This window comes from Colobus angolensis, unplaced genomic scaffold (genome assembly GCF_000951035.1).
Source record: "Colobus angolensis palliatus isolate OR3802 unplaced genomic scaffold, Cang.pa_1.0 Scaffold80, whole genome shotgun sequence".
NCBI classification, from domain to species: Eukaryota; Metazoa; Chordata; class Mammalia; order Primates; family Cercopithecidae; genus Colobus; species Colobus angolensis.
In genome coordinates, this window is record NW_012121821.1 from 2,801,226 (window position 1) to 2,822,642 (window position 21,417).

The following is a 21,417-nucleotide window of genomic DNA, read 5'->3' on the forward strand; positions in this document are numbered from 1 at the left end:
AAAAAAAAAAAAAAAGAAAAAAAGAAAAAAAAGAAATGATAAATAGTTGAGGTGTGAAAGGAAAATAAAATTCAAATCTCAGGACCTCAAACTCACTAAGCCAAAGGAAATAGTGAAGCTGGACACTGGGTCCTACAAACCTCCTTCCCATCTTGTTCCTACATAGATAGCTACATACCTTTCTCATATTTTGCCCACAAGGAAATTCCTGGTGGGCCCTGAGATCTTTAAAACAGTTCAGTTGAATTTCACCCCGACAAAGTAAATTAACAGCTTATCTTCACAAATATGGGACAAAGGACGGAACTCAAAGTAATCCCTCTGCTCACCTGAGAAAAATGCATATCTGACTCCTCCCTACCTATACTCTATAATTATTTTATCTTATGTAAAAATGCAGATTCGCTGAGCTCCAGATAAATGCATAATGAACCACTCTTTTCACATGGAAAACGAAATGAGGATGGTCAGGGTTGGATGCCATTATTTATTCAGTGAAGCTAATCAAAAGGCTCAACAGAATGCAACTGCTTCCCTCTTTTATCTACCCGCTCCCTTTCTTTTTTTCTTTACTCTTTTTCCTTTAACTATTGAAGCCCACAGATCCTCTCTGGAAAAAGCACACATCGCAGATTTGTCCTACGGTATGTGTCGCTTTTTCCCCAGGGCGTGTCCTTAACTTTGGCAAAGTAAATTAAAAATGACTGAGACTTGCCTCAGTCATTTTCTCTGACTTACAGAGGTCATGAATATGCCAATAACTCATGTATAGATTCTACAGTGCATACATGTATCAAGATATCCCTTTGTACTCCATAAATGTATATAATGCTTATGTGTCTATTTAAAATAAAATAAAACTTCAATGATTATGGTTTTTGGGAGGGCACGGTGGCTCATGCCTGTAATCCCAGCACTTTGGGAGGCCAAGGCAGGCAGGTCATCTGCGGATGGGAGTTCGAGGCCAGTTTGGCCAACATGATGAAACCCCGTCTCTACTAAAACTACAAAAAAATTAGCTGGGCGTGGTGGTGCCTACCTGTAATCCCAGCTACTCAGGAGGCTGAGGCAGGAGAATTGCTTGAACCTGGGAGGCGGAGGTTGCAGTGAGCCGAGATTATGCCACTTCACTCCAGCCTGGGCAACAGAGCCAGACTCCATCCCTCACCTTCCTCCCAAAAAAGATTACGTTTTATGCATTTAAAATGTGTGTCTTAACAGAATCATAGAGAAGGGAAGCTAATGGAAATGATATATTTTGAGGAAGGTCAGGGCTGGATGCCATTATTTATTTAAAGCATACAAGCCAAACTCTAATCCTTGTCCCACAGTTCTGTGTTCCCCTGATAATGTTCTGTTTGCTGTCCCTGGTTCTACAGGGAGAGAATTTGCTGGTCAAACTGATAAGTGACTGGTTACTAGACACATATCCACTTCTTTTTGTGAAAAGATTCTCATTCTGGTATACAGAATGAGTATACAGAATGTCTAGGATGGCTTCATGGCAGTCATCTAGATCTTGTTGGAGTCTGGGATGCTGAAGAAGTCTCATCGTCTGAGTTTCTCACCCTGTAAGGTTGAAGCAAGATGGAATGATGGTGACTTTGCCAGTAAAGAATGCTATATTGTGAAGTCTCCCTCTTCTGATAACAAGTGACCCTGCTCCGTCTTTGGTAAGTGAGGAAACTGTGGCTCATGGAAGTGGCATGGCTAATGCATGGCAAGCAAGGTCTGCCTGACTAGTAAGCCTATGTTCTCTCTAGTTTATCATTCCTTGCCTGAAGGAAGAGAAGCAGATCTAGCAAAGTGTGGTAGAAAAAAAAAAAAAAAAAAAAAGTTTATATATTCAGTGTGTTGCTTTTAGCTTCTAGTGATTTCCACAGTACACAATTCTACACTAGCTATTTGGAGAAAGTTGAAGCCTGGCATGAGAATTTCTTTGATTTTGAGAGCTGACTCCAAATATTTTGTGAAGAAAGAAGCATATGCAAGAATAAGATACATATTTCCATCTCATACTTTCTCCGAGGACTGAGCCTGTTCCTGACTCAGAGAGATATTGCAAAAGAAGCTGGTTTTATACACATTGGAAATGACACTCCTTCTAAGGAGCAAAACAACTTTATCATATCAAGCAGAGCAAAGCTCCCCTCTCGGAAAACTCAAAAATGATCAACATGCAAACTGGACTTGGAGGGGGGAAAAGGTGATGGTAGCAAAAGCAGCTGTCAAAAATAAAGAGGTTACTTGTGAGTGACTGAAATGTCCAAGTGTCATGCCACCAGCAGCCACAAATAAAAGCAGATGCTGCAACATTTTTAAAAAGCGTTTCTATAAAAAGATAAAAATGGCTGCATACAATTAAGAAGTATAATTTTATTGAAAAGCATGAATGGCAAAGCAAAAGGAAATGTCAATATGATTTTTTTTTTTTTTTTTTTAAAGAGAAGAGAAGGAGTCTTGCTCTGTTACCCAGGCTTGAGAGTGCACTGGCTCAATCACAGCTCAATGAAGCCTTAACCTTCCGGGCTCAAGTGATCCTCTTGCCTCAGCCTCTCGAGTAGTTTAGACTACAGGTGCAAACCACCATCCCCGGCTAATTTTTTCATTTTCTGTAGACATAGGGTCTTGCTACGCTGCCCAGGCTGGCCTCTAACTTGTGGGCTCAAGCGATCCTCTTGCATTGACCTTCCAAAGTACGGGGATTATAGGTGTGAGCCACTGTGCCCAGCCTCAATATGAATTTTATAAAAGCCCAAATGCTCTGCACGTGGAGAACTTTCCATCTACAAAAAATCGTTTTGCCTTAAGGTGTGCAAAGAAGTGAGGCTAGAACTCATTTCAGAAACAGATTAAGTAGACACCAAAGAATATTTAAGCTTCAGAAGGGAAAGAAGGGTTATCAATGAACAGTAGCTGAGATCACAGGCCCCTCATCTGCGAAGAGAGAGAATCTGTGGTAAGGTGCAGTACAAACCAGAATTCATTTGAAAGATAAAATGCAGAAGCTCCAGGGCCTTAGATGCAGCCTCATTTCCTTTGTACCCTGCCACTCAGCTGTTGCCTATGATTTCACTGAAACAGTTATCACCTCCAGTTAGCAAAATCTAAGGGAGTGATTCTCAATTTCTATTCTGCAAAAGAATCCACTGGAAAGGTTGCTAAAATGTAGATTCTTGGCCCACACTCCCTGAAAATGCTGACGCGTTAAGTCTGTGCTGGGCTTAGGAACCCTTATTTTAACAAGCATCCCATGGAAAAGGTCATCAGGGGTTCACACTCCAAACTACTGTCGAAGGCTTTAATCCTCAGACTATTGGTTGAGACCTACTAATAAGTCTTGAAGTCAGCTTAGTGAGATTAGCATTTGAAAAGAAACAGAAGAAAAAACAGAAAAACGTCAGTGTATACTGTGCAATTTTTAGATTCATTCACATATATGAGTGTGGGTATACATGTGCAGTGAATTGTGAGGTACAATATATTTCAGACTGTGCATCCCAGCTGAGAAAGTTGGAGAAACAGTGGCCTAAAAGGACATGAAGATCACTTCCCTGTGACCCATTTATTGTTTTCTCTATCCCCATGCTGAGTTCCAAATTACTCCAGCTCCATTTCCCTCCCATGTCTACAAAGAGGACATAAGACTGTGTTTCTTTGTTCTCCAGTGTCAGGCATGATAACTGGCTTTTCGGCTTCAGGAATGAATATGGACAACTTGAAGGAAGGCTTGCCAAGACCCCAGTGGAGCCTCAGATGCAGCAGATGATGAAAAGTGAGTGAAAACCATTTAGATTCCGACCTGGATCTTCCAAAGGTCTGGAGGAAGAGAAGTGGCAGGAAGGAAAGGGTAGAAAATGAGGGGCAAATTCTGGAGAGTAGGTTGAGACCTCAGAAGCTGGAAGGTGAGCCAATGCATTATTCTTTCCGTATGGAGATGATGTTAGTAACCCACCTGCAGGAGCTGGAGTGTTTTTAGCTATTTTTCCTCCCAGCAATGGCACAGATCCTTTTCCATTCATTCATATTATCTTGATCCAACTTATAGTGAAAATAATAAGGTTTCACAGGTGCTAGTCTAGATATGAACAGGCCCACCACTTGTTCTCCTGCATACAGCCTAACCATGTGAGAAAGAGCCACCAGAAAGACAGCACCAGGAAAATAATGCCAAGCATGTTTAGCCCGGTGTGCTATTCACCTCTCCCAGCTTCTCCACCCTGGTCTTTTCAGCCCCTTGGGAATTCCTCCAGTAGGTCCATTTGGAAAAGAGTACCAAGGAGGCTCAGGGGACTGAAAACCAGCTGTGCACTGTGGCTTGGGTTATCTTCAATTTGAGGAAGCTGTTTTTCTCATTCCCTAGCTCCCTTCTCCATGCCACCACCGCAAAATAGTACCTTTTCCTAATGTTCACAAAGGTTTAATATAGGCTAGCAGTACCCCAGGGAAAGAGAGCTCCATTCCTTTAACAAGTCACTGTGCCTTTTCATGACATCAGGTAGTCTTTCGGTGTTCAAAAGACACCCACATTCAACACACATGCAATTACCACTCTTTGCTCTAAGTAGCTTTTGTAATGACCATATCTCCACTCCAGCCCTTCAAAATTGGAGGGTGTGCCTACTAACAAACATCCTGGATGGCCTATCAGAGTAAGTGAAGTCCTTGAAAAAGATGTGAGCATAAATCACTCCAATAATTCCATAGTATCTGGCCACAGGCATCTCAGCTACATCTTCACTTAACTAGGTCATTTTAGGGGGCTTGCAGTGTCTAGGACACCACTTATTTTTTAGAGTCTTATTTTGTTGGGGATCAATTCAGAAAAAAAGTGAAGCTTCATGGGATATGTACATATTGTCACCATTTAGAGAAAATGACAGAAGTGAAGGAAAAAAGAAGCATCCTACTTATAAGGTCAATTTGGCTCATGCGTGTCTGTGATCTCAGGGTCTCACAGTTCACACACTGCCACACAAATGTTCCAACCAGTCCATCCACAGCCACTCATTATGCCAGTAAGTGGATGATACTTTTATTTTTAATTTTTATATATTTTTTAGCAGAGCCATTTTAAACCTCGGCTATAACAACACTTGCACATCCAATTCATTGTCATTATCTTTGCTAAATGCTTTTAGTGAAGGAGTGATGAGAAAACAGGTCTTTTGTATTCCTGGGCTATCAATAATCTTCTTCCTTGGAGGTGAATGTTTCACTCCAAAGGAAAAAAATGACTCTATTTTATACTTGCTATTTGTCTATCCTGTATAAGTGAGGGCTGAAAATGTGAAGTATATAGCACTTGCTAGGCACTCAGTACATGTTGATATGGATTCTCTTTGGGGTGAAGGAAGGTGGGTTATCAAGCAGGCTCCTGTTTCTCTGGGGAACAGAACTGTACAGAAGAGGGGAAGGCAGTGTTCACAGGTACCTGAGGGAACCTGCAGGTACCAGCCCTCTTCTTGGTACAGCAGACTTAGGACTGAATATGTGGCTTCTGCAATTTAATCACCATTGGACTTCTTACAGCCTAATGGCGTATGTCAATTAGTATATTAGGATATGTGACTTACCAATCAGACACATCAATTTAGGGTAACTGGATAAACAAGCTAACTTGTGGCTGGGGCCTAAACCTGGGTCATCATCCTAACATGTCAGAAATGTCTTTGTTTTTTCTCTTAGTCTGTAATTCCTCCTAACACACAAGCTTCCAACTCTAGGCTCTGGTCATGTTAGAATATTTGCATCCCCTCTCTCAATGCACCACAATCTTTGACACTCCTTTGCACCTGCTTTTCTCTGTGCTTAGAATGTCCACCCATCCTTTACCTTCCTCTGCATAGTCAACACCTACTTCTGGGAAGTCTTTTCTGTCCATTGATAGTGGGTTAGGGCCCACCCTCAAGGTTGCCCAGGCTTGCCTCTGTCATTGGACTGATGCCATTATCTTCCCTCTGTTTCCCAGGCAGTCTCCTCACTAGACTCTGTACTCCCTGGGGATTTGTAATACATTCTTTGAGTGAATGAATGCACATGATGGGTATTAAATGAATGGAGGAGTAAGTGGTGAAAGAATGAACCCAGGATTGGAACACAAAGTTCAGAACCCAACTTCCCATACTATCCTTTCTCTCACAATATCCTTGTCAGTTGCAAAACAAATAACTAGGTTTAATGAGGTGGCTAGGGAAATTGAGGTCTTTAGAGGAAAAAAGCGAGTAGCTAGCCTATTGCCTCCTCTGAATCTGACATTTATTTGCTCTTCTGGATAAGATAACGAATATCTAGCTAATAGATTATTAACCACAAAAAACGTCTTGGTTCTCAAGAAAGATGGCATGAGATTGTTACCATTTAATACATCCTTATATATTAACAAAAAATAAAGCACTCACTCTAGAAAAGAAAACTAGACCTCCACTGCTCTCCTTGGCCCAGGGTTCCACAAACACTGTTACTTACATATGCCTTGGTTAACCTTGCCAGCAAATCTTGAATTCAACTTTGTGTGCAAGAGTGGGTTTTCTTCCATGTAGCAAAGTGAGGCAACTATCACAGTCAGAGACAGAACATAACTAGGGCTTGCCTTATTCTGGCCCAAGACCATCTAACACATCTTGGAGAGAACTCCATGTCTCCTGAACAATATAACCATCTACTATAAGTCTGTAATGAAAGATTAAACCTCCTTACATTGAACCTGAACCCCCTTTTCTGTGAAGCTATGAGTGTATGACATTTAGAAAATCCTCTCCCCTTCCAGTGAGACTGGAACAATAGACTAATTATGCAAGCTCCGTGTGACATTGGAGCCTCAAATTTTTGTAAGAAGATTCTGGCCATAAATAATTTTTTTTTGGTGGGGGGGACAGAGTGTTGCTCTGTCACCGAGGCTGCAGTGCAGTGGCACAATCTTGGCTCCCTGCAACCTCTGCCTCCGGGTTCAAGTGGTTCTCCTGCCTCAGCCTTCCAAGTAGCTGGGATTACAGGTGCCTGCCATCACGCCTGGCTAATTTTTGTATTTTTAGTAGAGACGGGGTTTCACCATGTTGGCCAGGCTGGTGTTGAACTCCTGACCTCAAGTGATTCACCTGCCTCGGCCTCCCAAAGTGCTGAGATTATAGGTGTGTACCACCACACCCAGACATCATAAATACACTTGATAAATACATTTCTTGAAAGCCAATTGTCCCTGCTTTTCAGGATAACCTCCCAGGGATTGTATTTTGAGAACAAAGTCTCTGAATATCTGTCTTTAAGCTTCTTTGCTTGGCTGAGCCGACAGGAGGATACCATTGCCATGCTTACATCCGGGCATACATGCTATGCAGAATGGCTGCCAAATTTGACCCTAGGGAAAGAAGAGAAAGCTTACTGACCTTGTGCAGCTCCACAGGAGTTGGAGACATGATCTCCTTTATTTCTTGTTTCATTTTTCTCAGGGTTACTGACTTCCTCCCCACATCTGAAGGCAGGGTGTTGCTCCGAGTTGTTTGGCTGTAGTGCGGCCGCGAGCTGCTGCGCTCCTGGAAGCTGGCCTGTCGCCCCAGCTGACTGCGAGGTGTTGGAGCCTCATGATTCAAACTCATCGTGCTCCCCGACATGATTGTTGCCTGTGGCATTGACAATTTTTAGAAACAGTTAAGCCATGGACTAAGGAAAGGGTTTGGTGCTCAACAGTAAGCACATTTATCCTTCTGTGAGGTAAAAATACAGTCTCTTCAGGGCAAAACCAAAGGCTGGAGAATGGATGTACTAATTGAACTATGAAAGTCTGGAAAATGCTTTGCAAGTGACATTTATAATGCACATCTCAAATCCAATTTAAGTACTTAAGCCGTTGAGTTTATTTAATCAAATACCACCCCTGGCAGTTTTGAGGCAAATTGAAAAGCTCTAACATTTGCTTACCGTAAACTACATTTTAAGCATTAACTTTCCACTGAGTGGGTTCTAACAGATGGGATTCATGAGGCCACCTTGAATATATCTTATAGAAATGAACCAAGAACTTCTCAATGGACACCAGGCTACCTGTACTTGCAATGCTGCCTCTATCTCCAACAGCAGCTAACAATGGGTTGGAATGAATGGGATGACTGATATAAAGGCAAAGGGTTCTTCCCAAGCGTCTGTCTAGCACTGTATATTGTCTTTTCTGTGGCCAAGTGGCCTGTCCCCAAAGTTTGTAGACCAGCTAAGTCTCCATATTATTTGGTACAGATTAAATGTTTCTTAGAAATACTCTTTGTATAAGATCCTCAGAGAATCTTTTCATTTATTATCATTTATTATGTTCTTATATTCAACTTTTTGCTTACAAGCAGTAGCACTTGAATTGGATGTTACCAGTGAATTGGGAAGTTTGTTTGGTTTCAAATATGTTCTTCCCTGAATACTTCACAAGTAATGACAAGATTAGATACCAAAGATGAACAAGGCTCAGAACTGGAAAAAAAAAAAGGATTTGAAACCAATATCAAGTAGTAGATATTCATTTCTCATGGTTGGAGAATGCTAAAATTCTGAAAACATGCCCGTAGCCAGCTCTGTACTCCTGGGTGTAATGGTATAAAGGTAAACTAGCATTGATAAATCTGCCTGAAATCATGGGGACTGAAAACATGTTCCATTTGCCATGTGATTTAGTTGTTTATATTAATACTGATGCTAAAAGTAACAGAAGCTTAACTTGTTGAGTCTTTTGAATGTAGTCACTCATTTAAGCCTCACAACAACTCTATGGGGTGGGTACTGTTACTCCTCTCTATTTATTTATCTATTTATTTTTTTGAGACAGACTCTTACTCTGTCACCCAGGCTGGGGTGCAGTGGTGTGATCCTGGCTCACTGTAGCCTCTGCCTTCTTTGTTCAAGCAGTTCTGTGCCATAGCCTCCCAAGTAGCTGGGAATACCGGCAAGGACCACCATGCTCGGCTAATTTTTGTATTTTTAGTAGAGATGGATTTCACCATGCTGGCCAGGCTGGTCTGGAACTTCTGATCTCAAGTGACCTACACGACTTAGCCTCCCAAAGTGCTGGGATTACAGGTGCGAGTCACCACACCTGGCCATTCCTCTCAACTTATAGGTAAGCAACTGAGGCACAAAGAAGCTGACTCACCCAAGCTCACATTGGTAGTAAATGAGCTGAGGGCACTTTATAAAACTATTGATCATAAGGGAATACTGCAAAGTGAGTAGAGTTTTCATCTGTCACGTCTCTAAGATTTCATGATTCTCAAATTCACCTGGTGTTCAGCTATACACACACTATTAACAAGATCTTTGAACAACAGCCAAGTGTTGGCACACATGTGCATATATCTAACAACTTTGTTGAAAAAGAAATGAAACAAGTAGACCATTCATTTCTTGGCTAGATCAGTTATCACACTGATAATTTTGAAAAAGAAAATTATAACTGTAAAAGACTTGCTAATCACTGAACATTAACATGTGCTAAGTCCCATACAGATTGTATGTAGAATATCATGTAATACATAAGTAACCCTACACAATAGATATTAAAATTACCATACATCCTCACTTCAGTAAAGGAAAGAGATGCATGGACAAATTAAGCAACTTGCCCAAGAGCCCGGGCATGGAGCTCTAGCATTCTGACTCCAGAACTCTCGTTCTTGAGTGTTCGGTGCTTCTCGGTGAAATGTTAGGTTGAACCATATAAAACTTATTTTTTAGTAAGTAGAAAGATGCCTAGCATTTAAAAACAAGTGTGGGCTATTTATATAACAGTTTATTTCAGATAAATACCCTTTTTAAGTTGATTGAAACCTTTCTTTACTGGCTTCATTGGTGTCATGGGATATTCTTTATTTTATGGCACTTACTCATGTATATTTTATTTTATTATTTATTTATTTATTTATTTTTAAATGGAGTCTCACTCTGTCACCAGGCTGAAGTTCAGTGGTGCAATCTCAGCTCACTGCAACCTCCGCCTCCTGGGTTCAAGCAATTCTCTTGCCTCAGCCTCCCAAGTAGCTGGGATCACATGTACCTGTCACCAAGCCTGGCTAATTTTTGTATTTTTAGTAGATATGAGGTTTCTCCACATTGGCCAGGCTGGTCTCAAACTTCTGACCTCAGGTGATCCGCCTGCCTCAGCCTCCCAAAGTGCTGGGATTACCGGCCTGAGGCACCGTGCCTGCCCCATTTCTATGTTTAATCTAGTGTATCTGATAGTGCTCAGTGGTTATTTTCTTGCCATGCTGACCCTCCATTTATTATTTTTACCTACTTAGACTAGTTGTTTGCTTTGTTAACATCTGTTTTTAAATATTCATTTTTCATGAGAATGACAGGACATGTGTTGGAAGTGAAACACTTAATCACTACATCTGGGAGACCACAGTTTTGCTTTGATGAGTCTTAGCTGCCATAGAAGAAATTACAAATTGATTTAGAAAAGGTTCTGATGGAAGAAATAAGATACTATCACTAATTCTTTGGTTCGCATTTCCAAGTAAGTATGTGAGTCTGTACAGTAATCAAAATTTGATTACTTTGTTTAAAATGAACTTTACGTAGCATCTAAGAAGGAACATAAAAGGTAAAACAAATATAAAAACTAAAATAAAAAGCTAAAAAAAATTATTTTTAATTACCTAGGATTTGCTTTGGTCTCAAGAGTATGTATTACCTGTTTTCATTTGCCGTAACTCATAATTGCGTATTATCCCTAAGGCAACCTAGAGTTCTCTATCTGACTTTTAGTTAAATCTTCTTCCTATATTATGCTAAACAAAAAATGGTTAAAGCAGTGTTCATTAATCAAGAAACGGCAAAAATAATAATAGTTAATTTTTACTGAATACTTTGTTGAATACTTGTTAAGTGCCACATAATTATTAGCTCATTATAATTTTCATCTTTTATAGAAGAAATATCTGATAAGAGAGGTTAAAAACTTGTCCAAAGACTCATTCAAATTTCTCTCCTTTGTTAAAGCTATACATTTTTCAGTGCTAAAGTTGAACCTAAATTATTGCTAGCTATAGGGAAAATGATTAGTAAATTAATTTTCATTTCCATTTCAATTGTAATCATCTTTCATCTTAGCTAACTTTCTACATTTATTAGTAGTATAGTGTGCTTTAACTTTTAATGTTGGATGTAAATTTAATATGCAAGAATCTAGCTCTAATATTTTTTGTATAATAGCATTTCCAATCAAGGGAATGGGGTTCATTTAAACCAATAAATAAATATTCTTTGTGATAATAGTCTAAATATAACTAATTTATGAATTTGCCAATCATTCATCCCAATTGAGGATTTAATTTCCCTTTGGCTTATAAATCCAACTCATTTGCTTTCCGCATTAATAATGTCAAGGGCCACACCTGTCTGGAGCTATGTTACAGCAAAGTCATAGGCTGTGGCAACATAAAGTCTACTCTTGCTGATGGATGTTGTTTTCATCAGATAACTCAATTTCTGGGTGAAAACAGAACCTCATTGTATTACTTTTTACATCATTTTATTTTTGCCTAATGTAAAACAAGCTGTTAGAAAAACAACTTTTTTCTTCAAAAGGGAAGTATCAAAATGCACAATGAAAATGCAGGATGAGCCAAAACATGCTTTCAAAAGCAGGGTTATGTTCAAGAATTGTGAATTGTGCTCATTATTCAGTTTGGGCTACTTTTCTTCATCATTCTACACACAGAAGGTGGTACAGGTTTAAATAAGCCAGCTGATACTTAAGCATTCTGTTCTTTTTGAAAGTTGTATAAAAAGGAATCACTGCTAACATCTTACTTCATTTAGATTTTACAGGATTATCCATGTCCAGAACCTTTAACTGTGCTCTGAAGCTGCAGTTCATGCCAGGTAATACTATGATGTTTACAAGTTCAAACCAATATTTTTCTTTATAATTCTCTTTGCAAATTCACAAACATTAGAATCACATAAAATATCCACACATGCAATTGAGAAGCAAAATAATATAAAGATGAGTAATCATTTTAGAATTGCAAGAGTTTCACCCCATTATGCCATTCACATTCCTTATGGTGACTTGGGGACCTCATAAGACATCAAAATAAAAATGAGACTTTTGCCACTTTATTTTTTACAGCTCAGAAAATTTAAAAGAACATAAAAGGAAACAGTCCAGGACTTCCCAGACTAAAGTGTGAATACCATCAGCAAATTCATGGCTTTGATTAAAGAACTCACCAGGAGTTCAGCTATTACATTCCATCTCATTCTTCCTTGAATTCACACTAAGTTAATACAGATGGAATCAGGATTTGCAATTAACAGCAACGTACCATGTAATATTTTTGCTGCTTATCAAATAGACTGGCCTTTTTCACCAGCTGCATTGTCATCTACTTTAAGGACAAAACAAAGTAAAATAAAATTTCCTCTTATGTTCCTCTTAGCGATCAAATTAATTTCTCTACCAGGTACAAATGAAAACATGCCAAAGAAACCTTTCTAAAGCAACTAAGAGAATGGGATGCGCCACTGCTGGGAGACTTAGCTCGCTTTTTAGCGATTTGGTGGGAAACAGATACAGTCAGGGTTAGCAGGGAGCAATGGCAGAAGCCACAAGTCAGTAAGCTTGAGGGGTGGAGATGGGGAAATAAATACTTTTGACTGCATTGTATAAAATCAAATTGCTGTCCAGAAGGCAAGGGGGTAGGGAAGGCAGCTTCACAAGCAAAAATATAAACATAAAGGGTAGCTACCACGAGAGTCATGTTTCTCAAAGACACACGCCTGTCAGCTTTCTCCTGTGGAAAGGGTTAAAGCTTTTAAATGAACTGGTGTGAGAAATGCAAACTTAAAAGGACCAAAAAAAATGAATGTAGAAACAATAAAAGTAAGTAGCAGGACTGAGGCTACCTCCAGTTCTCTCAGAATTCCTGACTGTCCGCAGGTTTCCAAATCCTCCAGCGCTTGAGACCAGAAGTTCTCCTCTTGTTCTGTCTCTGCACTATCGGCAGCCGCTGCAAAACTGTTGTCAAGAAACACAGGCTGGGTTAGGAACTTGCCAGACTTTTTTTTTTTTTTTTTTTTTGAGAGAGTCTTGCTCTATAGCCCAGACTGGAGTGCAGTGGCGCAATCTCGGCTCACTGCAAGCTCCATTTCCCGGGTTCCCACCATTCTCCTGCCTCAGTCTCCCGAGTAGCCGGGACTACAGGTGCCTGCCACCAGGCCCAGCTTTTTTTTTTTTTTCTGTATTTTTAGTAGAGACAGGGTTTCACCATTTTAGACAGGATGATCTTGATCTCCTGACCTCGTGATCCGCCTGTCTCGGCCTCCCAAAGTGCTAGGATTACAGGCATGAGCCACCGCACCCGGCTTTTTTTTTTTTTTTTTGTATCCAGAATATCTCTCCTTCATCTCACACAAAATAAAGAAAGGCAGTCATTTTGGATCAGGCTTTCTTTCACCTGTGCCCTCCAAGTATATGAGCTGCAGCAGAGGAACGCTTTAGGAAATGCAGTGTTGTGAAGATGGAAAGTATGGTCCATGGTCTTACTACCGGATTTCAGACTATTTGTGGCTGCTGCTAAATGGGCTGCAGCCACGTGATGACCCTATTGGAATGGGATGGAATGCTGGAAATGTATTTCAGCTGCTATATCTGCAAGGAAAGAGAAATCAAAATTTTCTCTAAGAGAGAAACATGTGTTTTTCCCACTTATTTAAAGATCACTATAAGTAAACCAAATGCTATCACTGTTTATAAATTTCCTTAAAATGTTTTGGTAAGGAACAAAATGGTAAAATATACTTTGCTGAAAAGATGGATCCATGAGGTATCTTAAAAAAAATTGTAACTTAATGTGAAACTAACTTTTAAAAGAAAGGAGAGGGGCACAGTGCAGTGGCTCATGCCTGTAATCCCAGCACTTTGGGAGGCCTAGGTGGGCAGATCACTTGAGGTCAGGAGACCAGCCTGGCCAACATGGTGAAACCCTGTCTCTACTAAAAATAACTAAAAACACAAAAATTAGCTGGCATGGTGGCAGGTGCCTGTAGTCCCAGCTAATTGGGGGCCTAAGGCAGGAGAATTGCTTGACCCTGGGAGGTAGAGGTTGCAGTGAGCTGAGATCATGCCACTGCACTCCAGCCTGGATGACAGAGTGAGACCTTATCTCAAAAATAAAAAATAGGCTGGGAATGGTGGCTTACACCTGTAATCCCAGCACTTTGGGAGGCTGAGGCAGGCAGATCATGAGGATTAGGAGTTCGAGACCAGCCTGGTCAACACAATGAAACCCTGTCTCTAGTAAAAATACAAAAATTAGCCAGGCGTGGTGGCGCATGCCAGCAATCCCAGCTACTTGGGTGGCTGAGACAGGAGAATCACTTGAACCCAGGAGGTGGAGGTTGCAGTAAGCCGAGATGGCGCCACTGCACTCCAGCCTAAGCAATAGAGCAATACTCCATCTCAAAAAATAAAATAAAATAAAAAATAAAAATAATACAAGATAAAATTTAAAAAAAAATTAGGCAGATGTGGTGGCACACGCCTATAATCCCAGTTACTCAGGAGGCTGAGGCATGGGAATCACTAGAATCTGGGAGGTAGAGGTTGCAGTGAGCCGAGATCTTGCCATTGCACTGCAGCATGGGCAGCAAAGTGAGACTCTGTCTCAAAAAAATAATAAAATAAAATAAAGGAGAGGAACCTACCTGTCATAAGGAAGGGAGTGCAAAGTTTACAGAAGCAGCTTCTCCCCAGGTGCTACTACTGTTTTCGATAGGGGAAACCCAGCTCTTGCCCTGTTGTGTGGTGCTCAGTCTGCCACTGGTCAGGCAGCTTTTAGAATCCTGCCATGTGGCCAGCTTGGACGATTATGGTGGTTTTAAGAAGCCCATACTAACAATATGTGCCACTGGAAGTACAGAAGTTCAAATCTTGCCCACATGACCATGCAGTCATCTTGGATGAGGCAGCAGTGGTTGAAAACCTTACCCACTGGCTGTGGACCGGTCCCAGTCTTCATTACTCAGCCCCACATCTGGGTAAGTCTGGCTTCGAGGCTTAGTGACTGGGGACAAGCTGCCTCTCTGTTTTGGACTCCTCCAGTCATAGGTGTTGAAATTGTATCCTGAGGCCTGAAAACTAGTGCCTAAAATATAAACAAGGTGTTAGCATTGGGCCCAAGGATTACTTAATACATTGAGAAATTACATTGTTAACCAGTAAAGGAGTTGAATAATAACAGCAATGACAATGACAATAGTGAACACATTGTGTGTGCTTATTGTGCACCAAGGACTTCACCAAGTACTTCATTTTGAGGCGTCTTTTTTCTTTAGAGCCATCTTTGGAGGTAGAAACTCATTATTTGCATTTTACAGATGAGGACACCGACGGCTTAGAACAGTGGTTTCAAGTACCCAAGGCTACTTGCAAACTTTCTTGGGAGTTCAAGTCACAATTTTAGGAGAATCGGTTTTCAGATCCTCAAGTTCTAGATGCACTTCTTCCCAAAACTGGCTTAGCTGAGATCTGCCAGTTAGTTCTCCCTTCTCATTTCCTCTTTCACAACTGTACTCCTGCCACTTTACAAACAGAAGACATATTTCTCATCCATTTCAAATCTTTTTTTTTTTTTTGAGATGGAGTCTTGCTCTGTCGTCCAGGATGGAGTACAGTGGTGCGATCTCGCCTCACTGCAACCTCCTCCTCCTGGGTTCAAACAATTCTCCTGCCTCAGCCTCCCAAGTAGCTAGCATTACAGAAGTGCACCACCACATCCAGTTAATCTTTTTTATTTTTAGTAGAGACATGGTTTTACCATGTTGGCCAGGATGGTCTCGAACTCCTGACCTCAGGTCATCCACCCACCTTGGCCTCCCAGAGTGCTGTGATTACAGGCGTGAGCCATTGTGCTGGCCCCATTTCAAGTATTTGAAAGTGCTTGGGCCCTGGGATATAGACTCCCAGCTGCCAAATCAAGGGATAATTTGGGAAAGCCTTGTTCCTGTGATGAGGTCTGTTGGGAACAAGGTGTTATTTCAACCAGGCACAAACTCACGGCAAGGATTTCACCCCTTTTGCTCGTCCATCTCTCATGCTGCCTCAGAGAATTCAGAAGGGCAACGGATGTCAGGGATAAGGAGCCTGCTGCGTTTATTGTTTATTTGAATTGCAAAATGCTGACTTTTTTCCACCAGGGAGTTATATCTGATTAGCCTGATGGGTGAGACAGTGAGGAATGGCTTTGGCAATTCAGTTACATAATAGACACTTTCCACAAATTTGAGCTGAAGCTGTAGTTCAAAGATTTTGATAGAAATATTTTTAAAGCATTTTTACAACAAACCGGAAATTACAGTCTTTGCAAGTATTTACATTTTGTGAGAAAAACATTTAGACAACAACTTTTAGTAGGTGATGGGGTATATAGTTCTTCAAAATTATTTTGGGGGTTTAAGTGGGGCTCGATTGTAGGTCTGACTCCATAGCTTGTGCTGTAATCATCACATACTCCTTCATCCACTACCTCAGGTTGTGACTTGTGTGTGTGCATGTGTATTTACATGGATGCATTGGCTTGGAATATGATATGTTTCTTACTGTGCTTAAATCATTTAATACAGCAAACAGACCTGGACCCACATTTTCAGGTACAGTTAAATGGTCTGATCGTGTAAGATGATTCTGTCTCCACGATATCCTGGTTTCCTCTTCCCCGTTCACTTTCTCTCCACCTCTAATGCCGTTTTTGCTACTAGTTTAAAGCCCAAGGACAGCAGGATATCTGAAGAATAATACTCTCTGATCAAAAGGATTTGATCTCAAGAACCCAGGGCAATGCCTACCACCACATGATGGAAATACTCTAAGAACCTTCTATTTTAGGGCACCAAGGATTAGAAGACCTTGGAGCAGAGGAAATATTTACAGTTCAATATCTCATTCTCTCTCTTTTTCCTAGATAACTGCAGAAGCGTGGTTAGCCATCTGGGAAGAAGTCTTGCGTGATGAATGCAGTTTTCTGTCGAAAGTGTTGACTTAAGGAAACACAGAGGTGTCTTCTCTTGAAGGGGAACTAAGTAGCTGTGAATTTCATCCTGGCTCCCTCTGATGGACTAACCATTTTCTCCTTCTGAACCAACCAAACCAACCCCAAATACCTGAAGTCTCAGCTTTTATAATACGAAGAGTTTGGGGAAGCCTATACCTCACTTTCTTTAACTGGTTTCAACCCTCAACCTTTCAAAGAGCCAATGCTAATTGGTGGTGTCTTCCTGGAGTATCCTTTTCTGATAAGCATTAACCCGAATGACCACTGAGTTCCCTGGTGAAATTTCAACTTTAGACTGATTTTCTTTCCAACTGTTCTTTGTATAATAAGTAGTTCTTGGAGACTTAGGCAAGAGTGCAAGAATGGGCTTGAGCAGATGTGCACCACCATCAGTAGGAAACTGCTAACCTTGAAAGGCATGTGTATCTCTAATAAGGATGCCTTGTCTTAATAAGCACTATTAAATGATTATTGCATTACAACAAAGCAGAGAAAGAAAAGGGGATAAGATTCAAATCTCTTTGGGTGAAATGTAAAGTCAGAAAACCTGATCCCAGCTCTTCCGTAGTCCGTGCTATGCTGACCCAGAGATTAAAGTAAGAGAAGTTGACCAGGTGTCGTGGCTCACGTCTAGCACTTTGGGAGGCCAAGACAGGCAGATGGCTTGAGCTTAGGAGTTCAAGACCAGCCTGGGCAATCAGCTATCTCTACAAAGAAAACAAACAAAAACCCAAACCTCCAAAATTAGCTAGGCATGGTGGCACATGCCAGCTACTTGGGGTGCTGAGGCAAGAAGATCGCTTAAGTCTGGTCGTTGAGGCCGCAATGAGCCAAGTTTGCACCACTGCACTCTAGCCTGGGTGACAAAGCGAGACCCTATCTCAAAAATAGAAAAGTAACTGGGCATGGTTATGAATACCTGTAATACCAGCTACTTGAGAGGCTGATAAGAGGATCCCTTGAGCCCAAGAGTTCGAGACCAGTCTGAGCAACATAGCAAGACCCTGTCTCAAAAATAAATAAATAAATAAATAAAACTTAATAAAAGTAAAGTAAGAAAAGACCAAGGTTGAAATCCTAGCTCAGCCACTTCCTCACTTCACAGCCTGGCCAACTAACCTGAGGGTAAAATGGGGATAACAATAGGTACTTTACTAGGTTGGTAAGAGAATGAAGAAGAATGAATGCACACCTTACAAAAGTGCCTAGAACACAAGGAGGTTTTAATGAACACAGATGCCCATTGTTACTATATACTAAGTCCTTCAACCTCTCAAGATCTCGGTTTCTTTATCTTTAAGGTAGGGAGACAAGGAAAAGAGATAAGTCTCAGCATTATTAATGCAGTAAACATTTGGGTGTCTCTTAAGTATCAGATACTATATATCAGGAACTAAAATGCAAAGGGAAATAAACCTGATTCCTGTCCTCAAAAACTGCATTGTTTGGTATATGTATAGGAGAAGGAGAAGAAAGAAGCATAGAAAGTGAGTTCTAGTAGCATGTGAAAGTGTCATACTTTTAGTCTTAATACACTAATATGGAAGGACAGAGACCAGTTTGGGGATTGGAAGGTGGATCATGAAGGGTGCCAAAGGAAAAATGACATAAAAGCTTAGAGTTAGATAGCAGGTCAGCATTTACTAGTTGGAACTGTTGGGTAAGACAGTGCATGGTGGGCACGGTGGCTCATGCCTGTAATCCCAGCATTTTGGGATTCCCTGAAGGAAGTGATCCACCTGAGGCCACGAGTTCGAGACCAGTCTGGCCAACATGGCGAAAACCCATCTCTACTAAAAATACAAAAATTAGCTGGGTGTTGTGATGCATGCCTGTTGTCCCAGCTACTCTGGAGGCTGAGGCAAGAGAATCTCTTGAACGCAAGAGGCGGAGGTTGCAGCGAGCCGAGGGCATACCATTGCACTCCAGCCTGGGCAACAGAGTGAGACTCTGTCTCAAAAACAACAACAACAACAACAACAGACAGTGTTGGCCAAGTAGAAGAGAGCCTGGTAAAGGTGCAGTCAGGGTAAACAGGGCCTTGATTCTATCAGTGGATCTCTGTTCTACTCCTAAGAAGGGAAAAGTATTCCAGGAATATTCTGGGCCCTCTTACCATGTATACTTATTCCTCCCCATAGAAGGAATGTGATTTACCCAGCTGTTGAGTTTTGGAAAAGAACACTGGGCATGCCACTCAGCCCGTTCCTGGCTTTCTCTGGACCCTTTCTCTCCCACTGCTGCTGTGCTGTGTGGTAAGCAAGCCTGGGTCACAATCTTGGGGCTCTCTGAGCTTGACAGAGGCAAGAAAAGGCATGACTGGGCAGTTAGATAACTGTGGCAGACTACCAGTTGCTCATCAAAACATTCATTCTCTTCTTCATCCTTAGTACCAGAATACCCATTTTGGGGTGAGCAAATTATTGCTCAGACTAAAACTATACTTCTTAGCTTCTCTCAAAGCTAAGTGCAATTTAGTGAAATGTTCTGGTCAATAATATAGCTAAGGGGACTTCTGAGAAGGCTCCTTACACCTTTGCTACTGCTGTCTGGAATGCAAATGAAATTGCTGGAGCCCCAGTAACTGTCTTGGACTATGAGGTGACCCCAAGGATGAAAGTCAGGTGCTAAGCATAACACAGTCGAAATATTTAGAAGCATGGGCCTCTGATGACACTGTGGAGTTACATACCAGCTCGAAGTGTCTGCTTCTTTATAATGCAAGTCAATGTATTGCTAGAGTTTGTAGTTCTCTTCAGCTGAACCTAATCTCATTGATTGGTAATCAGTTCAGTTATGGTTTGCTGTGTAGATCTGACTTGTGTCTCATTCAAATTTCAATGTCTAGACTTGGATTGAGGGTAGGAAAATAATTATCCTGATTCTGGCTGCAGGACCAATCCAGCTTTTTCTACCAAAAAAAAAAAAATGAAATGTTGATATTTTAATCCATAGCTGACTCTCATTTCTATTTCTCAATGGATTTGAAACTGATTAAGAGGTTAATTAACATTATCAAAATACCTGGTGTTATCAAGGTACCACAATGCAAAACTTGCTTAGAGAATAGTGAGATATTCCGGGTATGTGTAGTGTACTAAAAGGTACTGCAAAGAAGTGTCAGAAGGTGGACTGATAAAGTATTCAGGGACTAGATTACAAAGAACCCTGTGTTTTAAATTGAAGACCTTTGAGTTTATCCTATAACAACAGATAACCATCAAAAGAGGGTTTTTTTTGGTTTAAGGGAGTGGCATGACTAGATTTGGTTTTTCTAAAGATTATTGATAGAAATGTGGGATAAGATGCTCAAAGTAAGAAGATAAATGAGGAAGGAGTTACCGCATTTTGTCAGGCCTGAAACAAAGGCAGTGGCAATGGAGGGACATCAGAGATGCTGAATAGAGGGAGTGAGATACCTGCGTCCTGATGACACCATGGGAAAAATAAATCCTGATGCTGCTTAAGTGCCATCATTTAAATTTTGTTTTGTATGTAGAAGAAAATCTTTAAGTCAGCTAAACTTGACCTTTAACTGATACAGCTGGCCGAAGATACCATGATTTAAAAGAGGGAATATCTGAGGAAAATTATGTTTAGGTAAAAGGCAAACCTGTTGCCCATTACTGATAAGAAGTTAACAGGCCCTGAGGGTTATTCCTTTATACCAGGAGTCAAGCTTAAAAGCCAGAGAATAAATGAGGCAGCCCAGGTATAAGAAAAAATCAACTGCCAGATAGATAATGAAACTTATTTTTTGTTGAATGATGGTGTAAGCACATTACACATATGATATTGGAAACTACATTTTAAATTAAAAATTGATAAAATAAGTTGAAAAAAGAAATAATATTTTTTAAATGTACTGGCGGGGCACAGTGGCTCAGGCAGGGCACAGTGGCTCACGCCTGCAATCCCAGAACTTTGGGAGGCCGAGGCGGGCAGATCACCTGAGGTTAGGAATTCAAGACCAGCCTGGACAACATGGTGAAACACCGTCTCTACCAAAAACACAAAAATTAGCTGGGCGTGGTGGCGGGCACCTGTAGTCCCAGCTACTTGGGAGGCTGAGGCAGGAGAGTCTCTCGAACCTGGGAGGCAGAGGTTGCAGTGAGCCGAGATTGCACCACTGCACTCCAGCCTGGGCGATAAAAGCAAAACTCAGTCTCAAAAAATAAAATAATAAAAAATAAATAAAATGTATGGCCCTAAGTCATTTCTCTTTTGGATTATTTCTTTATTTAGAGACAGAATCTTACTCTATCACCCAGGCTGGAGTGCAGCAGCATGATGACCTTGGCTCACTGTAACCTCCGCCTCCCGGGTTCAAGCAATTCTCCTGCCTCAGCTTCCCGAGTAGCTGGGATTACAGGCACCTGCC

General features: G+C 41.0%; 1 protein-coding gene across 3 annotated transcripts in view; it reads right to left on the reverse strand.

The window, feature by feature from the left end:
* Positions 1 to 21,417, reverse strand: part of GRIP1 (glutamate receptor interacting protein 1) — a 318,436-nt gene that overhangs the window by 17,124 nt on the left and 279,895 nt on the right. For 2 of the 3 annotated variants that reach the window (XM_011929262.1, XM_011929261.1), the window contains 4 exons: positions 14,975 to 15,131; positions 12,892 to 13,003; positions 12,735 to 12,779; positions 7,386 to 7,619 (listed from right to left, as the gene is read on the reverse strand). In XM_011929262.1, coding sequence (XP_011784652.1) covers positions 7,386 to 7,619; positions 12,735 to 12,779; positions 12,892 to 13,003; positions 14,975 to 15,131 — 548 coding nt within the window. The remainder of the gene's footprint in view (positions 1 to 7,385; positions 7,620 to 12,734; positions 12,780 to 12,891; positions 13,004 to 14,974; positions 15,132 to 21,417) is intronic. The other variant, XM_011929263.1, reaches the window with a different exon arrangement.